This window comes from Cydia pomonella, chromosome 9 (genome assembly GCF_033807575.1).
Source record: "Cydia pomonella isolate Wapato2018A chromosome 9, ilCydPomo1, whole genome shotgun sequence".
Taxonomy (NCBI): Eukaryota; Metazoa; Arthropoda; class Insecta; order Lepidoptera; family Tortricidae; genus Cydia; species Cydia pomonella.
Window position 1 is genome coordinate 4029656 of NC_084711.1, and position 20635 is coordinate 4050290.

At 37.5% G+C, this 20635-nt stretch overlaps 4 protein-coding genes and 1 long non-coding RNA gene across 13 annotated transcripts in view; 2 read left to right on the forward strand and 3 right to left on the reverse strand.

Moving 5' to 3' along the window:
- LOC133521159 (AP-1 complex subunit gamma-1) overlaps positions 1-646 on the forward strand; it is a 48759-nt gene extending 48113 nt beyond the window's left edge. For all 4 annotated transcript variants that reach the window (XM_061855962.1, XM_061855963.1, XM_061855964.1 and 1 more), the window contains one exon: positions 60-646. In XM_061855962.1, the coding sequence (XP_061711946.1) occupies positions 60-161 (102 nt within the window). In that variant the 3' untranslated portion in view covers positions 162-646. The remainder of the gene's footprint in view (positions 1-59) is intronic.
- The window catches only part of LOC133521176 (uncharacterized), a 293381-nt gene that overhangs the window by 109320 nt on the left and 163426 nt on the right, over positions 1-20635 (reverse strand). The window lies entirely within an intron of this gene.
- On the reverse strand, positions 4686-7603 carry LOC133521165 (COP9 signalosome complex subunit 5). The gene is made up of 6 exons (XM_061855976.1): positions 7330-7603; positions 7152-7255; positions 6943-7073; positions 6118-6312; positions 5628-5895; positions 4686-5329 (listed from the first exon to the last, which is right to left on the reverse strand). Exons 1-6 carry the CDS (start codon positions 7482-7484, stop codon positions 5130-5132), a joined length of 1053 nt encoding a protein of 350 aa, XP_061711960.1. The 5' UTR covers positions 7485-7603; the 3' UTR covers positions 4686-5129.
- Positions 8967-12947, forward strand: LOC133521171 (X-box-binding protein 1). Its single transcript, XM_061855983.1, has 4 exons — positions 8967-9456; positions 9851-9968; positions 10502-10785; positions 12193-12947. The coding sequence occupies exons 1-4, from the start codon at positions 9311-9313 to the stop codon at positions 12284-12286; spliced, it is 642 nt and encodes a 213-aa protein (XP_061711967.1). The 5' UTR covers positions 8967-9310; the 3' UTR covers positions 12287-12947.
- The window catches only part of LOC133521163 (paxillin), a 95337-nt gene continuing 88629 nt past the window's right edge, over positions 13928-20635 (reverse strand). For all 6 annotated transcript variants that reach the window (XM_061855972.1, XM_061855971.1, XM_061855969.1 and 3 more), the window contains one exon: positions 13928-19925. The gene's annotated coding sequence lies outside the window, so the exon portion shown is untranslated. The remainder of the gene's footprint in view (positions 19926-20635) is intronic.

A 20635-nucleotide genomic window follows, 5' to 3' on the forward strand; every position in this document is an offset into this window, starting at 1 on the left:
TAAAAACTCACCTATATACTATGCTTGAGGGGTTGAAGACGTATTTTTTTTTCCTCCAGACGGCGCTCCGGCTCAGGATACGAGTGTCGTACGTGTGCGAGGGCGCGCCCGTGCTGGAGCAGGCGGAGGTGAACGCGTTCCCGGCCGACCTGTTCAACTGACGCGCGCGCAGCCCGCCCGGCGCGGGCCTGTAGCCGCCCGGCGCGGCTCGTGCCGTGTGGCCGCGCCCGCCCGCGGGACATGCTACTAGGGGCTGGGAAATAGGAACAACGCAGTGATAGCTGCGCACGGCGAATTGCAACACGGAGGTCAACATTGTTTTCGTTGAATTGTATTTTGTCCTTCAAAAACATGACGTATATCAGTGGTGGGCAAACTTTTTTAATGGCGGGCCAGAAAGTTTAAGGAATTTCAGAGGAGGGCCAGAATTGCAGAAAAAATGCATTTTATTTCTCGGTCTATGTACAAATTATAACGAAGGACAGGCGGCGGGCCGAAGCTGGCCCGCGGGCCGTACTTTACCCACCACTGACGTATATAATAGTACATTACGATACAAGTGAGAAAAATAGGGAATTCGCAACGAGTGGGGACTGAACACGAGTTGCGAATTGTCTATTCGCACATGTGTCGTACAACATTTTACAGTACAGTCAGCGTCAAATACTTTGTAGCAACCAAAGTGGCCAAATAGTTCGGTACACCATATATTTAGTATGGTGTACCGAACTATTTGGCCACTTTGACTGCTACGAAGTATTTGCCGCTGACTGTACATATGGCCCGTTAAATTTCCGATATAGTTACGTAATGTGCTAATTATCGCACTAGTACGGTAAAGTAGTACCATATGTACTGTAAAATATCTGCAACTACAATGGCTCCAGACTTATTTTTATTTCTTTAATAGAAGGCAATAAAAGCGTGGCGGAGTGATCGGAAGCAAGCAAGACAAGGAAAATAATTTTGACCTACAAGTCAATAGAAAGGGAGGAGCAGGACGGCAATATGTTATGATTACACCGAATTGTAACTATTACAATAGAGGTTGTACTTGAGTCAAAATAACCCACTGAATGCAGATCTAGCATGATGGGGGTGACACTATTGCGAGCGACTAAACCCAAAACGAGTGCTTCAAAAGACATTAATTTGGGGCAATTCTAACAATAAACGCAATAAGGGGTGACTGTAAACAGGGGCTAATAAAACAGAGGGTGAAAGTCGAATATCAAACTGGGCTCAAACGGATAATAGGGGCAAAAGTCAAAATAAGGAAACTAAAAATTATAGTTTTACAAATAAAATGGGTATTTTGATGGTATGCAAATTACGAGTATCCAGTTTTTAGAGAACTGTCATTAATAGTTACTAAGTTTCATACTTGGGTACTAGAAATATCTAACAAAAATATTGATCAATCTTTTTTAACGTCCCCTAAACGTTTACTGACGCCCCAAGTGTCTGGAAAAAAGAACACATACAGCAGTAATATTTACAGTGATATCCAGACATAGAACTTTTTGTGGCTAAATAAAGTTAGTGACAAAATGAAATATCGACATGTATGTTATCGATGTTACCTTACCTTTGCCTATAGATATTTTGAACATTTTATTTATTTAATCTTTATTGCACATAAGAAAACACACTGTACAATAGGCGAACTTAATGCTGTAAGGCATTCTCTACCAGTCAACCTTTAGGCAAAGCAGATAAGTTGTAAGTTGTAGGTTGTTGTATTGTATAAGAGTTACCGCGAAATACACAACACGTTCGATATCTTCTTTAATATAATTATGTATTCTTGGTATTTTCTATTCTTTTGGCACTGTATACTACTACTACTATACTAGTTTGTTTTTATTTTTTAGTACTAAATATATGTAATAAATAAATTATGTACCGAATATATGAATTCTTAAAAATTTCTCGATAATTTTTTATGGCAATTAGAAGTTACATCTATTAATTGTTAAACTATGACTGACTTATCGATATTAAATTTTATCAAACACTCGTTTTTGTCACAAACACTTGTCTTCTGTCTGGTGATATCTTACGTTATTATTTTTCTGACTAAAGTTACTTTTTTGTTTTCATTGTTCTACATCTAAATCACAAAAAGTTTTTGATGTGAAGGTTCGATTTGAGTGAAAGTTGATGCTTAAATTATGAGTATTTTACCTTATTTCCTCGCATGTTTGGAGAAAACCACTATATATGCCTCGGCAGGAAAAACAATTCGTGGATTCTTTGTCCGCTTCGCGTCGTCCGACAAAATCCAAGCTCATCCACGAATTGCCCTTTCCCGGCCTCTGCAATAATGTACTATTTCAACCTATCGTCAATTTGGTCAATGTCATTCTAAATATCACGTTAGTATTCAAAAGCTGTAACATCGGTCGACTGAACTAAAAGGTTGTTGCTGTTTAACTATCAAAACAACACTTAGTTTTGACATTTTGCTTTACTAATTATTTATTTACACCTCTCGCGGCAGCTTATACGGTTTCTTTAGTCTTTTATTTTTCGCTAAAGACTGACTTGACTAGGCCTGCATAATAAGTAGTTCTGTAAATGCAGTTAGAACCCTGTTGCCTTGATGGAAAGACGACATCGCTATACATATCCAAGAGTTAGTGAGGGTAGACAATGATTAGCAAGAAAATTTCAAATGGACTGAGTGCATAGCTAAGATGCCAATCATTCGCTCCGTAGCGAACGTTATGTTAATGTCTCTCTGTCGCACTAATATGGAAGAGTGATTGAGATATTACCGTTTCGTTCGCTAAGGAGCGAACGATTGGCATCTTGGCTAGGCACCTTGATATGATTTTTAAGTAAAGGTGAAAGTTATTTTGGCGATATACTTGCTCACTATAAATATGGAGATGCAAATAGACATCATTTTTCAAACGGTAAATAAATATAAATGCAGTAAATTTTACAATATGACTTGTTGTAAGTTCCCGTTTGTAAAATATGTCTAATTTATAATTGACTCGAGATTTTAAACATTCCAATTTTTAGGTAAAGTAAGAATAAGTCTAAAAAGAGGACTGTGTGGAAACTATGGTTTTGGTTAGGAAACTCGAATCGTTGTTAAATGTGAAAATATCAACTAGGAAGTGCAGTTTTGCCGAGACTGCCCATACCATACCAATACCTTACCTGTGACTAACGTCAGGACGGCCAAATCCGTCTGCGGGAAAAATTTAAACGTCACTAGATACGCAGTTAGAAAAACTATAGCATTCTCTGTGATCAACAGTTGAAAAATAGCGCTCTAGAATGGATTTTCCCGCACTTGTAGAAATTTATTCCATCACTTATGTAATCATTAATTTAAATAAAATATTATTTTATGGTCAGACTGTCAGTATTAGTACAATCTCAAACTGATCTATCCCAGTCTGGACTACTTACAGATGCAACGCAATGCCTTTACAGATTCGCTGCTTATATTGTTAGTTATCAAATATTGTAGGTACATGTGACTACGAATGTTTATTAGCCCATCTGTGTGTCAAAACATGCAGTGTGATAACGGGGACTCTAAGTACTTAAATTCAACTACTAAGATAATTTACGTGTGATAAAGCACTTAGGATACGTGTTAAAATATCCCTTCGATAAAAACGTAGTCATTGATTTAAAATTTCGCACGCCTGTTTATTTATTGAAATATAGAATACGTTGTGTGACGCCTAGTTTAGTGCGAGTTCCCGATGCATTTCGTTATTTAAGAATAGATCGTGTATGAGATTCGTTGGGTTAGGTTAGACTAGTTGTTTTGTAAGCCATGCAGAGGATATAATATTCGGAATAGTGTAAATACGATGGCTTGTAATCGAAACTACGCATTATGGATAGCATCATAGAGAAATAAGTCAACCAAAATGCCTATTATTTTCGTAGTCGACATCTAGCGTCAAGTAGAGGATTTATCAGTATCGCTACTTGGCAATAGATGTCGTGACGAACGAAAAGTCTTAATGCTCAACCATTTTCAGATAATATAATCGGAAATCTATTTTAAATTACTTCTGCTTGTAATATTAGTTGTAAATTGTTGAGCAATACACTTTGTCAGTCGCGACATCTAGTGTCAAGTAGCGGGATTAATAAAGACTACGAAAAAACTAAGCGTTTTGGTAAGAAAACTGATGTATGGAGTGAGTACTCTATGCTGACTTATTTCTCTATGGATAGCATTCACATTTTATATTCCCATTTGGTTCTCTTGGGATATTTTAACGTTAAGTAGGCACTAGCATTAATTTTATTATTCCTATTTATGTTTATGATTAATTGATTAACCCCTAACCGGCACATTATGAATGAAATATTTAGCTAAGATAATAATTATTGAAATTGTAACAGACGGACGAGTTCCGCGGTTCGTTTTACTAATATAATCATGGAGTATAATTATACATATAGGTATTATTTCCGAATACATAAACAGAGCTTGGCAAAAGTTTATAAAATGTAATTTGGTGCTTATTTTATTATATCTGATTAAATAGAAGGCCCTCCACGACGTGAGATGTTATGATTTTGTGTATAACTAAAGCTATGTGAAAGATGTACATATATGATTATAATGATTTTATGTAAATTGGTTAATAAATATTTGAAAATGTTTATATAATCAACATTTTGTTTTATTGAAAAACTGGTTTATAATTTTTACAATATTTATTATAAGTTTTTTACAAAAATCACAATAATATTATTACACTGTTTATAATTAACTTTGGAAATATTCTGTCATTTAATTTTAATATCTCCAACGTCAATATTACATACACTAGACAGATGCACAGCGAGCTGCAAACGTGCATATCCACTTTATGTATGAATTCCATAAATAAAGATGGCATGCACTTCTGCAGCTGTGTGTACAATAATATACATATGCAATGAGGTACATCACAACAGTCGAGGGATGATAAAAACAACAACATAACAGTCGCGTCCAGAAGTTTGCGGTAATCATGCGCGCCGAGATAAAAAAATAGAGTAAAATATGTCGACTTCTGAGCAATGACAAAATAAACTCCAATTAAGTCTGTATTAGCAATATTCTCAATGATTTTAGTTAATGTATCTTATACGCTACACTAGGAGTCCTCGATCATGGGCGTGGCAGGCCCGGGGCGGCCGCTGACGCCGTTAAAGAGGCGGTCCTTGATCATCTGCGCCATGAGCCCGTGGATGACCTCGATGGTGGTCTTGCACGCGTCCTTCGTGGCCTTGCCGAGCTTGTCCTCCGTGCGCTTCTCGTGGGGGTCTGCGCCGGGCACTATGAAGCCGCCACGACCTGAAACAAGAATGCTTTTTTAAGACCTTACAAGAAAAAAAATGCTAAGATTAAAAACATGCAGTAACATAGGTGCAGGAGTTTTTGTCAGCAATTACCCCTTTCTGGCTCAGATGGGAGATTTGTCTCCCATCAAACAACAATCAAAGGACTAACAGAATACTCTTTTTGAAATTTGCCTAGTCATACCATACTATTTGGTATTGATATTGTCTAATGTTTTATTTATACCAATTTATATATTGAGGAACTCAGAAAAATTATAAATAAAATTATTTACTTATTTGCAAGTTCTTACCCAAGCACACTTCACTCTGTTCCAACTTATCAGACAGATCAAATATCTGTCCTGTTGTGTATTCTGCATTGGTAATCAAACTTGAGCTGCTTAGTGTGTTGACCCAATACTTGTTCCACAGAGAATCCAACAGTCTCCGGTCCAGAGAAGACTTGAAGTAGGACACTTCCAGTGAGTAGTACTGCTTGCAATGGACACCAAAGTCCTCAATTTTGTTGAGTGGGATGGTCTGGTATTCTGAGGGCTCTTCATTAGCTGGTTTGTAGCCCTATAAATAAAATATGTAGCTTTGAATACATTTGCTTGTCTGTAAATTACATAGCAGTAGGAAGACAAGTGTGCACATAATAAAACTGCACAGCCACTGGCAACTACTAAATACATAACGAAATTGTTAAAATTGCAGTAATTGATGTTTCAAGATTGAAGTAATTACTTCTTCAGTGATATCTACAATCAAAAACTTCTAACTTATTATTTGATAACCTACCTTTGGATATGTCCTAAAAGCACCAAGGCAGACCTTGCCAGCTGAGATGGTTCTGACGGGATCAATGACAATGGCAACAAACGGCTCTTGGAAGTTCTGGTTCAGCATTTGTGTGGAGACGTCAATGCCGGACAACCAGCACCCGTAGCCAGGGTGGCTGTGGTACCAACCAATGGCATTTTCGTGGCGGCCAACCTGGAAATTAAATAAATCTTTACTATGTGAGATTACTACATCACTACATCAATGTACCATATGCATGTTGTGCCACAAGACACTGTATAATTTTTCTTATTTACCCTAATTAGAATAGATTAGATTGCTAGAGTGCAATAACAACAACCATCTGAGAGGTCATCAGTATAAGCTGGTGTCTCGCAGGTCCTACAACAATCCTCATAGACACTTCTTTAGCAACAGAGTGGTCAAAGCTTGGAACAAACTCCCAGAGGATAAAGTATCGGCCCAAAGTGTCAAATAAATTAGATGCACACAATGCAAATTCTACTCAACACTGAAAACTTTATTGATGACTCTGGATACAGGCATTATCAGTTTTTTCAACTGCCTGCCTGCTTCACAAATAATAATAATAATAAATTATGTCCTCATAAGACCCAGGCCATTGCATCGCACTTTTGAATTTGGAACTTCCTTTTATTTCTACATATAAGAGTTCAAAACTTGTACATGGATAGACAGCGAGACACAGATGATAAGCTTATCAAACATAATAAGGCAACTAACAAACATTACCTAATTTCAAGCTAAGCTTTATTTGGGATGACATTGAAAAATGATTTCATCAAAGACTGAACACCTTACCTGTTTAGCTGCCTCTATGTAAGCTGTCATGTATTCATAAGCCTGTGCCTGCGCGTTGACGCGTGTCTCCGTGCCCTCGACTGGCAAAGCAAATGAGTCCATCACTATCATAGTATTTGCATCTACTTTGCCTGCAATAAAAAATATCACCTTAAAAACCCAACTAATCATAAAGGAATTCATAAAAACAAGTATGCTGGCTGTCTTACCTAATAAAAGCCCCATAACTTCTAGAGTCCCTCCAGAGCGAGCGTGCATCACCATTTTCAAGAGTGCTAAAGCTGAGATCTTAATATCTTTGAAGAAATGTGGACTGCAAACAGAAAAACATTTGAAGTACATTTTTTGGATATTTTTCGTTTATATTACATGGAAATGGAAACTTACTCTTTTTCCCATGGTTTAGCGGCAAGGATGTCTTGCTGTTGTTTCTTATCGTAGCGGTATATTTCATCAACACTGGACACCGTTTCGATGCTGTTGGCCATTACCCATGTTTTCTGCGCAATTGTGGATTGATTATCGGAGCTTGTGGAAGCCATTGTTGATGACTTCAATTATTCTCAAAACTTTAAATACTTATGATGATATCAATATTTATGTTTAAAGTAAAATAGTCGCCACTTTTTTACGACAAAGCAAAAGCACGAATAAATGACAGATGTCAGGTAGTTTTTTTTTTCTAAATTTGACAGCACAACTGATGCTGTTCGAGACATTGGTTTAAACAATTAAGTTTACATTGCTAGGTGCGTCCACAATGTACCAACCTTACCAAATATATTTCGTGTTGTATCGCAAAGGAAAGTGACAAAGTTATATTCGTGCAAATACTTAAACAACCCAGTGTGTTGCAAACACAAGTTGCGGGCAATGTGCCCACCACACCACGTGCCCACGCTAGAATTTTGAATTTATACTCTGGTAAGCCAGCGTTGTCAGTAGGAAAAAGGTGGCAAATTCGAAACATATAGGCGCAAAGAATCGATCTCCTATAATAAAATTGAATATCGCGCCTTTTTCTACTGACAATGGCCCGCCTCACATTTAATTAAATTATTGCGTTGCAAGATTTGTACCTACCCATCTAACCTTACCACTTCTTGATCTCTACATCATATAATAGTTTCCCCTACGATCGATTACGATTTCCAAATTGCAGCTAAATAATGAGTAGGTACTAGACCTAAAGATTGGTACCTATTCAATGCCCTATAGGCTGTAGGTAGGCGGCATTATGAATAGTATTGAAGACATTATATGGCCATTGGAACAACACCGCCACCGGTAACCCAGCGGAGTGATAAGACTACGGTGTATAAACTTGAACGCCTGCAAGCTAAGAAACTAGACTTTCTAGTCTAGACCGTTGTTTCCAACCAGACACCGCTGGAGTTGCAGGCATCCTTAGATGTCGGTAGCCGCTCACCGTCTGGCGGCCTGTAGCTACGCTTGTTTGCTTTTGTCTTAGCAGGCATATGACAACGTGACAACACTAGTTATAGTGGTGTCTATAGTTAATCCGTCTTTAATACTTACGTACTACGCACCTCTTGGTACCTATTCCTAGAACCTAAACGCATATGCTAGGTACCATCTGTGTTATATGTCTAAATAAAGTCCATTATGCATAAAGTTATTTGAAAATTGTTAGTCATATGAAATATCAAATTTACTAGAATCTGCTACAAGTGCTGCAAGTGTATATTGTAGTTCGTATACTTAAGAACAAGTTAAGAACCTACCTCTAAGAGGCAAGTAAACAAAATGGTATTGTACATATTTTTATTTTATAAAGTAGATTGTTACCGTCGAATTCTCTCAATCTACACTACATTAACATTATGTAACGACCTTGATGATAAAATAATGACTAATGTTTCCAATAGCTATTTTTCATTGTTATTATTTTTCCGCATAATATACAATATGCTACATTTTATAATTTTATTTTGTCGTTGCCGCGCGCCGGTATAATTATTGCCGGTACCACTATGCGGTCTACGCGATGCGCACTTAAAAAGCGTATCGAGGTAGGGAGGAATGTTAAACGTCACTTAACTATCTCTCTTTTTCATAGCCTGACTGTATTTCGCTATCCTCGTCGTTCGAAATTGTCAACGCGTCGATTCCGCCCCCTGATAACTCTCCGCCAATCACGTAAATCCACGACGCAGTTTCTCGAACGTACAGTACAAATCGAGCTCCTAAACATGAAAGACGCACATTCGGCTCGTTACTCAACTTCTAACAAAGTGAAGTGATTCTAATGCTTTTCAAACAAGCAATTCGCGGTAGCATGCGACCGTCACAGTAACATCAATTGGTATCAGAGTGTTTTGTTTTGAAGAATAGCGTCAGCTTCAAGATGAGTGCTCCTATAATCATCACGGTACCGAACAACTACCTGGCGGTGGATGAGGACACGAAGGTGGTTCTGGAGCCGGCGTCGCCCGCCCCGTCGCGGAAGCGCCGGCTGGACCACCTTTCCTGGGAGGAGAAGATGCAAAGAAAGTGAGTCCATTGACTTCTTTATTTTGCTTGCGTGGTTAGCGTTAGTTAGCAAGCGTTCTTGTCGAATTAGCGCCGGGGACATTGCCCTGGGCTATGCGTACCGTTAAGCATGATGACATCTATGCTGCATGTGTTTCCTATGAGATAAGGAGTATAGATATAAAAGTTCTAACTAGGGCAGGAGAGTGCATTTATGAAATATGACGAAATATTATTAATACAAGCATCATTAAAAATTCTACGTCCTTTCTCCTCTTTAAATGTCAACATGGTATTGATTTTAGCTTCATGAATAATACAAAGTTATTGAACAAGTCACCTCTGCATGACTTTCCTGTTTCATAGATAAGGATATTAATAATTAATAACAATATTGTTAAAATTTATAATGCAGAAAGCTGAAAAATCGTGTGGCGGCACAAACGTCGCGCGATCGCAAGAAAGCTAAGATGGATGAGATGGAGTCTAAGATCCAGGAGTTGGCTGACAGGAATGAGCGGCTGTTAAGCGAGGTTTGTATATTCTAAAAGAAAATCATTTTAATAATACTTGGAATTTTTTAGAGGTCTGAATATAAAAAAAATATTACCTTTAAAAAAAAGAATTATATTTTTGTCAATAATTATTATAAGAGCTAAAGACAATGTATCATACTTGTTTTTGTTTACTCCAAAACTTTGTTTACTTGACTACAGGCAGACAGGTATGGGAATAACGGGCCAGTTTGGACCTCAATCTTAGGGCCTTCCTATTCTGGAATTCCTTGGCATTTTCTAGAAATTTGTCAGCTATAGTCCCAAACCTCTTATCTTCTTGAAATTTAGAGGTTTACAAATTTAAGTAGTAGCATCTCTTTCAAATCGTGTTAGCCAATTAACTCGGAATTAACCTACAGTTAACCCTGTATAAATGGTTATCTCTGAGTCGGTTGGCTAACCCTGGAACTTGCAAGTGACCCTAAGAGGTTTGCCACAATAGCCAATGAAATGCAACAGTCATAGTATAACTTGTCAAAAGTCTTAATACCAAACCATTTTTTGTCCAGGTGGAAAGCCTCAAGGCGCTGAATGAGCGTCTGTTGAGCGAGAACGCGGAGCTGCGCGCGGAGCGCAGTGTCTCGGGGGCCCGGGGACCGGCAGAGTCTACTCCTCGGCAGCAGGAGGGGCCCCCGACGGCACTGCGCGCGGCGCGTCTGCTGCTGGCGATGTGTCTCCTCTCACAGACCTCCTCCAGCACCTCGAGTCCGAAGAGTACCTGGACACCTTACAACAGCTTGCCGACTCACTCTTCAAGGAAATTGATGCAGGCAGTGCAGGAGCGGCTCAAGATGTAAGTTACATTATTGCCCTCAATTGCAATTCAATGACAAATGATTTAGAAAATTGAATTATTGGCTATAGAAGCTAAGTATAAGTTAGGAATGTATTTTATTTTATCTAAATAGAAGTTCTAGAGGTACCTAGGTTACTTTCTAAATAATAGGACCACCTACTCAATGATTTGGTCCATCATCTCTATATTATGTAGTCTTGACTTTCTAGAACGTATGGTGTTGTGGGCGTTAAGATCGCAAAGAACCTACAATCACTCTAGTAAGAAGAAAACTATCATCCATAATTAGCAGAGTAGGCCACTTATCTTATCCCTGTTTATTGACCCTGAGTTCAGGGGAACTCTTAACGTTACAGGTTATTAAGTAGCAAAGTTAAACAATATTTTACTGTTAATTCTGTTTTGGCCAATACTAATAAGTGTATGTTCAATAATAAGGAAAAGCCTTGTTTTTATTATAATTAGTAACAAGATTATTCATAATAATCACATTCTTAATCAAATTCAGAGTCCAAAATAATGCCTATTTAATTTAAACAACATTGAAACACTTAAACTATTTAGATATATTCGGGCAATTCATATCAATATCATAATAAAGGAAAGTCAACAGGAAAAGCCGTGTAAGTCTGGAAAGCATGCAACACGCGGTGACCTGTGACTAACGTTACTTACCTCGAGACTGATGCAAGTGCCACACAATCGTGACGTCACGCCTCCCGCCCACCGAGCGAAGGCTCTAGCTCTGGCTGATGCAATGTTTTTGTCGTTTTACATCATCAATGAACTATTGACTACAGGGCTTGATGTGACATTTTTCTAAATTTAAAATAAATATCTTACATATCCTAATTGAGTCACCTAATTTGCATCACAGGCGATTACTTTTAAATTTAACCTTTCACCCTAATTAAAGTTCAAATTTATATAAATATTTTTTATTACAGACAGTAAGGGGTTAAGTGACTATTAAACTAAATTATTCCGGATAATAAAGTTAGGAGGATGTTAATAAATATTTAAATGATTACTACAGGAAATGTGTTAAGTTATTATGTCCGCCATTTGGACATTTTTGTATTCAGCATGAAATTTAAATACAAATAAATTACATGACTGGGCTGATCAGAATTAACATTTCTGAATAATTACTGAATAATTAAAATATTGCGAAAGTTATGGGAAATTTCAAAATTATGTTGCAATATCGTATACTTATATATGTATAAGTAGACAAAAAGGTACAAAGGGTAAAATTAAGGGTGTCAAGGTTTCCTCATCAACAAATTATTTATTGAGTAACGAGTAGTTTTATAGTTTCCGATTAAAAAACAGCAATGCCTTAATAACTGATTATCGAATATCAGGAGATAAAAAACTTAAACTTGTTATCCTTTGTTGCAGGTCCCAGTGCGGGACACTGGAGAGCGCGCTGAAGGAGCTGAAGTGGTGGGGCCCGCAGCAGAGCACCTGGAACCCAGTGAAGGTGCAGTCGTAGACCTCAAGCACGACGTGCACAGGATACTGACCCAGCACTCCTACGCGCACCCCTACACTGACGCGCCCGACACGGAGGAGCACAACGACAAGGGAGACATGTTCTACGCCAGTCTACAGGAGAACTGCGTCACCGTTGAAGTGCCATGTGAAGAACAAGTTATTGAGGAAACTCAAGTCGACTTGGACTTCCCTGAGCTCACAAAAAGCATTCCTATTAAAGTCGAAACAGACTTTACATCGCTCACCGATGGCTCTATATCTCTAGATGATATGAAAATGCTGTCTCCTATGAGCTTATCCCCCAGATCTGCAGACGAGGATCTGTTGGCAGTGTCTCCGAGTCATAGCTTCAGCGATTTAGGATATGATTCCATGGCCTCACCGCTCAGTGAACCAGAATCTATGGATTTGTCAGACTTCTGGTGCGAATCCTTTTCAGAACTCTTCCCCGGCCTAGCGTAGGGACCGGTTCTGACAGCATTTCACCAAAGACTGACTCGTTTTAAGATCTAAGTTATTGAATTAATAGTTAAGTTTAAAATGACAAAGTTCTATTTAAGTTGTAATCGTATTTTTTATTGTAAGCTAAGTGCCTATGTTTAAGTGTAGGGATGCGTTTAAGTGCTGTGAAATAAGTCAAATATATCTGTTCTGTCGTATTATCTGGTTTCATTTACTTTTCTAGAACGTTGTAGGCGAAAATAGCTCGATCGGCTTTCGATCACGTAGGTGGCGCGTGGGCACGTACCTACATGCTGTCATAGTTATCAGTTCGGATTCCCCAGCGATAGCAAATCGACCACCGATAGGCGCCAATAACTTTATGTAAACAAGGTAATGAGATACCTGGATACCAACGCCTTATCCGAACCCAATTTAAACAGACGTTTCTAAAAAACAGGTAGATAAGAAAATGAATTACTAATTAACGAAGAATTACTTTTACGACTGAATGAATTTGAGTTCAAGAAATTTCTAGTGAATAGCCAGTTTAAAAAATCCATTGGGTAATGTACAAAATAACAGTGTCCATTATTTTTCACCAAACCAGCTGCTAAAGGCCCTTTTGATTGTTCAAAAATGAATAAGAAAGTTTCATTTTATCCACGTTTGGGGCAAAGTAATCAGATGCAAATTTTGAGTTGTTTCTTATGTTAGCTGATAAAATTGACTTTAAAATGATGATTTTGAATGATAACTTTTTTATTACGTTCAATGGATTTGATCCGGTTTGATTTTTTTGGTATTGCATAGTTAGTATTTTCCTCGCGTTGGTGTGGTGAAAAATGTTGTGTTTCACTCGGAGACAAAGTTTGTTTAACCCTCGTGCCTAGAAACCCTCGAAAAGTTCAAGGTTCTAATTCTCGCACCATTCGCCATGCTCGTGGTTCAATTTTGGGATCTTTGTTTGCTCGGGTATCAATATTAGCACGAGTTGTTAAACAATAACTTTGCACCCTTGTAAAACAAATAACTAATATTGTGTAATTTTTTGATTGATTACTCAATGACGGATGATTGTTTGATTGCATCCTCAGATTCCGTGTAGGTATTCGTATTGTATTATTTCCGCAAGTTATTAACAAATTATAAAGTAAATTGACCTCGTTACGTGTATTTAAAAAATGAAACTATCAGGTAAAAAAACATTAAATATATTTTGTTAAAATATTACAGATTCAATAAAATCGTTCCTTACTCTACGTTTTACATCCATTAGGTCTACCTAAGTTACGCGGCCCGTCCACCGCAAGCGAAGCGATTAACATAACATAAGGCCCGCCCAGCTGTGACAACAATACGTATTTACATCATTACCTAGCAATGACCTTGCTACTATTTGTTCTTTCTGGTAATTAACATTGAAAGTACATGTCTGATGGCATTGGCTTTTTAGTTACAAATACAATATTATATCATTAGGCACATGATTTTTAATACTGATAAGATTGTATAGGGAACGCTAGCAAAAACAAAAGAACATTTCATATTTCTTAATCGATTATTATAAGCCAAAGTAACAAAAAACTTGCCAAGCTAATATCAACCTTAAACTTAACCATGATGAACATTAACAATTCAACGAAGTGCCTTACAGCAGGCGTTTACGTTAGATATAACAATTATGTTCAAACTGTTTAAACGCGTCGGCGTAAGGCACAGTTTTCTTTGAACCGTTAATTCAGCGGGCGGGCGGCGCCACAACTGCCGGCGTTTGGCACTTGCTCACTACTCCTAGATAACTGACAAAACAAACTGGCGTTGGAAGTAACACTTCGTTCATCCCTTAGGTCTTGTGCACAAATCATGCGAGGCTACTTTTTGACCATGATCTTATAACCCCCCTCCCCCAACGTGATCTGTCGTAGTTTTTTCGTGATCCCCCATTCCGCATTCCAAACCTCGCGTGATTTCTGCACAAGCCCTTACCGAATGTAATAAAAATATTTGTTGAAATTTGAACTTTAATAGTCCGCCATGGTTTCGTATGCTCGTATGGTTTCGTTTACTTATAATACGAGTAATTATAATATCTGTATGAAGTTGAGGAAAGTGTAGCTCTAATACGATTTGTACGTTTGTACCTATATGGTACCTATAAACATGCGACAGTTTCATCCACATAAAAAGTATTAGGCCAAAATTATCATAATACCCACCCCTATTCCCTACTAGTTACCTATATTTGACAAAATATAATTTTAACCCATTCGCCATACAAGTGTTAACTCGGCGCAAAGAACACACGATTAGAAAACGAATGTTACTTCCATACACCAATATTGTTAATTATTCCTGCGATAGCGCACAGCAATAAAAATATCTGAACATAACAAAAGCGATAACTGTACAGCGTTTAACACTAATGGAAGAATTAGAACTTAACAACGCGTTATCGATTATCAAAGCGTAACATAAAATGCACGTAAAATACGACGCGCCCTTTCAAATACACCTTGACACGGTGGAAATAAGTGTCATTTTGCATTATTGAGAGGTTTTACCAAGGTTGGTAGGAATCGATATTTTACACGTTTCAAAAAATGCTTCTAGAAAATATATCGGCTTATAGCATGTAGTAATGTGTCGCGTCGACAACATGATGACATAAAACAGGTGGGGTGTGAAGGTATTTAGTACAATATATGAAGTACATAATAAAGTCAGTCGGGTCAATCAAGGTACCATAGCATAAAAGTAACAAGTAACTACTTTAGGGAGAGAGCAGCCACTAGACCCTTGAAATATGTTTAAACCCTTGCCTTTAAATGATTTCCAGTTCATTTGTGCGGTGGTTGCAAATTTGCAATTGCCCCGATTAATTTCCAATATAGTCCCCAATTTAAGTTAGTCACCGAATAACCTGAATTAGTTCTGCAATCGCAATATGTGACGTTTCATGGTAAAGGTACCTTATGGCGCTTACGCTATTATGAATAAATGTAGCAAAATTTTGTTAACGTTCTCCTGATAAGGAAGAGCCGTGGCACAGGCTATATTAAAGCTTAAAAGGAGGTTTCAATCCACCTTAAGATTCACTTTTGGAGGACTTCAAGATGATTACAGTGAAAGTAAAATAAACATTTTTTAAACGACGCTCCGATACAAAAAGACCCTTTTGTCAGTCCTTTTACGCGTGCAGCCTATGGACGAATTACACAAAAAGGACCCTCAGTGCCCTGCGTGTTCATATACAATAACGGTTTCCGCATGCTGATGGGACTGCCACGTTACTGTAGCGCCTCGGGGATGTTTGCGGAGGCTAGAGTGGACGCGTTCAGTGCGATAATCCGCAAACGTACCGCCTCCCTCATGCGCCGGGTATGTAACAGTTCCAACAGCCTGCTTCAGCTACTCCCTGGAAATCCGTCAGGTACATTTTGGAGGCACTGGAATGACGTACATATGGGTTCTAGAGGCACAGTGTACAATATTATGTAAAGTGTGTAATTGTTTAGACAGAAATAATAATTGTAATTTTAATGTTATGTATTGTAATTTTAATCTATTATGTTATGTATTTCTTTATTCTTTATAATTTTCTTGCTTTGACATAGTGTGTAATTTTATTGTATTGTATTTTTTTTCTGTGATTATTTATGGGCACTAGTCTAAAATATTTTTTTTGAATTGAATTGAATTGATACTAATGCGGTGCTACGCGACGTAAGCGCCAACCGCCATAAGGTACCTTTATCTATGGAACGTCACATACAGTAATTAAAATTGGAACAAATCGTTTAGCTACCGTTAACTTGTTACACGTGCGATAAAATTCTACACATTACAGGCAAATAACTTGAAATTTGCTTTGCAATGAAATGGTATACTCAGGTGCTCAAGATATTACTGATTACGTGTAACAGGTGTACTTAAAATATATGTTATATAAAAATGCAAGGCTCGTCAGTGAAACGATTGAGCTGACTATAAGCCGACATAATTTCAGAAGATTTCATCAGTACCATCCTAACACAATAAATTTCTTTTTAACGTCAGACGCTAGGTACATATGACGCGTGGAAACGGAGGTCATAACAAGAGACATACATTTTTTAACCGAATGATTTGGAGTCATCTAGTCAGGGAAATTTCTACATGTATCATAGTAGTTAGGCAAGTGTGACTTATGTTTCAACATAATTTAACTGGCCATTTGTATTAGTTCGTAAGTAAACATCTCATCGCAAACAGGGGGCCGAAATGCCAATCGACACTTAAAGTTTTTGCCAAAAAATTCCATTTTGGAACAAGCATTTATCCCAGAATGAACTTTTCTTTCCACAGGCAACTAATACAATCGAGACAATCCTAACAACCCCAAACATGTTTGCGTTGTTTTATCACAGAGTTCCCATGGCCACCTCCTGTCTTCATCATCTGATCAGCTCCATGTCATCATAATGAAAATGAAATAATATTGCATTGTCATCCGAATTACATATGTATGCAAAGTTTCAGCTCAATCGGAAATCGAGATGTGGGTCAAATTTAACTTCCAAGATTTGAGCCACACTAACATATGTACATACATACTAACAGGGCAAGTTAAATAAAAGCTTGTAATGTATGGGCAAATGATCACGGGACTTTTCGTTCGCGTCAGTCGTCCCGACATTTTTACTCTTGGATCGGCGTTTGTCGGTAAAAGATTGTCATCTCGGCTCGCCAGGTATATACCGGCGTATATACAAATGGTCAGTAAGTATACTAAGTATACACACTATCTACGTATTATTTTTTATCTATGGCAATGAATGAATTATGCGTCAAAAATAAATAAATGTACTGGCCGCTAATACATTGCTTACTAAATATATTTTTGAGGAATTAATACGTCTAATTCGTCGATCATTTAGTACGTAGTTTTATGACACTTCATTATAGACTTAGTTGTTCCTTAGTCAAGGTTTACTGACATCGAGTTGGCAGTATTTCTGTTGTAAGTGTTGACTGTTAGACCAAACATTTCTTAGTAGGCCGTCTAAATTACATTGTATATAGGCATGGATGCGTTTTAGAACTGTGCCATTTTAATAATATTACCAAACATTTATTTTAGTGAAATAAATGTTATTATGTGTTTACCTAAGTTGTTTGATACTTAGCTGTTGATGTGAAAAGTTATAAAGACAAAGTTCTACAACACTATACATGTGACGTTCCACGCGCAAAGGTACCTTATGCTATTATTAATAATAGCGTAAGCGCCAACCGCCATAAGGTACCTTTATCCATGGAACGTCACACATATTCTTACGTAAATCAGTTGTATTTTATTTATCATTTGCATAAATGAGTGTATAATAATTAATAAAGGAAGTAAATAAACAACATATAGCCTGCATTTATGTAAGTGACAAACGAATAACAATTACATTATTATTTTTTATTTTATAAATGGTATCGTAACATTTATCATTAATTTATGAAATATTGACATTAATTCACATTTAGATGCACCATAACTAATCGATTTCTACTTTTTGAACATTTTTTTCATCATCTACTCTTATAATAAGAAATTTACACAATCAAAAATTTCAATAAGAGAATTCAAGTCTACATTTCGGTACGAACCCACACTACTTTTTGTACTAGACATCGTAATACGTCCACAAAGAACATCATTAGCTATTACTATTATACATATAAGTAATATACTTAATCAATAATCACAGTGTGATGTCCTCTATAGTTAGTATAATCGATTCGTGTTATCATTAGTTATTAAATCCGTCTATGTAAACAAAATTTCAAAAAGCAACACATATCGCATAATTATGAATGATAAACTAGTGAAAGATACATATACCCGATTCTTCTCATTATTTGTCGATTTATCGGTCGAACTTGTCGTAATGTCGCCTTATGGCAAATGTTTAATGACTGTAGATCTGGTAACAAATACCAACGTTTACTACTTATACTGCTTATATTTGACAACAGCGCCATCTCTTGTCTAACCGAAGAGTTTCTCAAAGCACGTATAACAGTGCGGCTTATCGTTCTGCTAATTAAACGAAAAAAAGGAAAGCAGACTCCTGGCGTTAAATTTGACATTTAAACATTTTGAATGCCGGGCTCGGAGGGCGCTTTGTTCGTCGCTTTCCTCTACAAAGCGGGAAAACGCTAGAATCGGCTACGCGTGTTGCGCTACGAAAACGTACGCTTTTTTAACGCATACACTATGCGCTAAAAAAAGCGATAATGGCATTTGCATCACATCTCAAGTAGTTTACTGTGATTATAGATGTAGTTGCGACGTCCAGATGTATCTTAAAATCAGAATTTCTATACTTACTGCGCCATCGCCAGCGCCATCTATCTAACCGAGTCTACCCCTTGAACATTCTCTTAGACAAAAGCCACAGACAAAGTGTTCAGGATGCAATTAGCTTAACACAGCGATGAGCAACGAGAGAGTAAAGTGTTGTTACTCGATTAATCGTGAGAGTATACTTTATCGATTCAAAAAAATACATTTGGTAGCGGCGTCGTACTGCAACGTGACAGTTCATTGTGATTTTAATGTTTAATCTACGGTTCTTTACTTAAAGCCTAGTTCGTATTTGATAACAGCGCCATCTCTCATCTAACCGAAGAATTTCTCAAAGCACGTATGACATGACTTATAGTTCTGCTCCTTAAAAGTGGAACTTGCGGTAAAAGCCGATGAACAATAATAGAGATATATGTATTTTATTTCTCGATTACTTATGATGGTATACCTCATAAATTCAAAAATAAAGCAATGAAAGCGACGTCGCACTGCAACATAAGTTTTAATTATTGTGATTTCAATATTTAATCAAATCAACAGCTCTTTACCGAAAGCGCTCGTATTTGACAACAGCGCCATCTCTCGTCTAACCAAACAACTTTTCAAAGCACGTATGACAGTACGGCTTATCGTTCTGCTCTTTAAACGTGCCCTTATTGAGCTGTCTCAGACAGAAGGCACAGACGAAGTGTTCGGGGTGGAACTTGCGGAACATGGCGGTGATGCAGCGGCCGGCGATGGGCTTGTGGCAGCCGGCGCAGAGCGAGCCGCGCTTGCCGTGGTAGTGCGTCTCGCAGTAGGGCTGCCCTTCGTGCTCGAAGAACGAGCCGCCGTGGAAGGGCTCGCGGCATTCCTGGAATAAAATAGGAGATAGGATTTTAACACTTATTTAAACTTCTGTTATAACCAAAGAGAATTAAGAAGATCAAGAGTGCTCACTCCATACAACGGTATTGTTATCAAAAACTTACTATTATTTTCGTAGTCTACATCTAGCGTCACGGCTAACAAAAAGTCTAATACTCAACGATTTTCAGCTAACCAGAGTAAGCGTAGGAGTTGAAAGTAGAGTTCCGGTTACTCTGGTTATAATATTCGGAAAATCGTGGAGCATTAGACTTTTTGTTTGCCGTGACATCTATTGTCGAGTAGCAGTACTGAGAGTTCCGCTAAAGTCTAAACCTCACCTCAGTGTATTACGCATCTTCATTCTACATATAACTATGAAGAAAATATGAAGATCAAAGGGTCGGTTTTAATAATTATTGACTGTCGAGGACGACTGTAGGTAACTACTTCTATGGCCTATGTTTTGTTTAAAAATTCATTGTGTAAATGGAACAGGTGGTTGGAACTGTAAATCAATAAAACTCATTTGTTTGAAGTGAAGTCAAACGCAAGGTAGACACGGCTTGTATAGACTAATTCGTATAATATAGCGTAGCGTTTTGAAGAAGTCATTAAATTGAATATGTCCTTAAATTAATAATTAACTTGATAATTGTACTAGTGTTCGATTGTGCGAAAAATTCGTTTTTACGCTAAAACAGCTCCGTTTTTGAT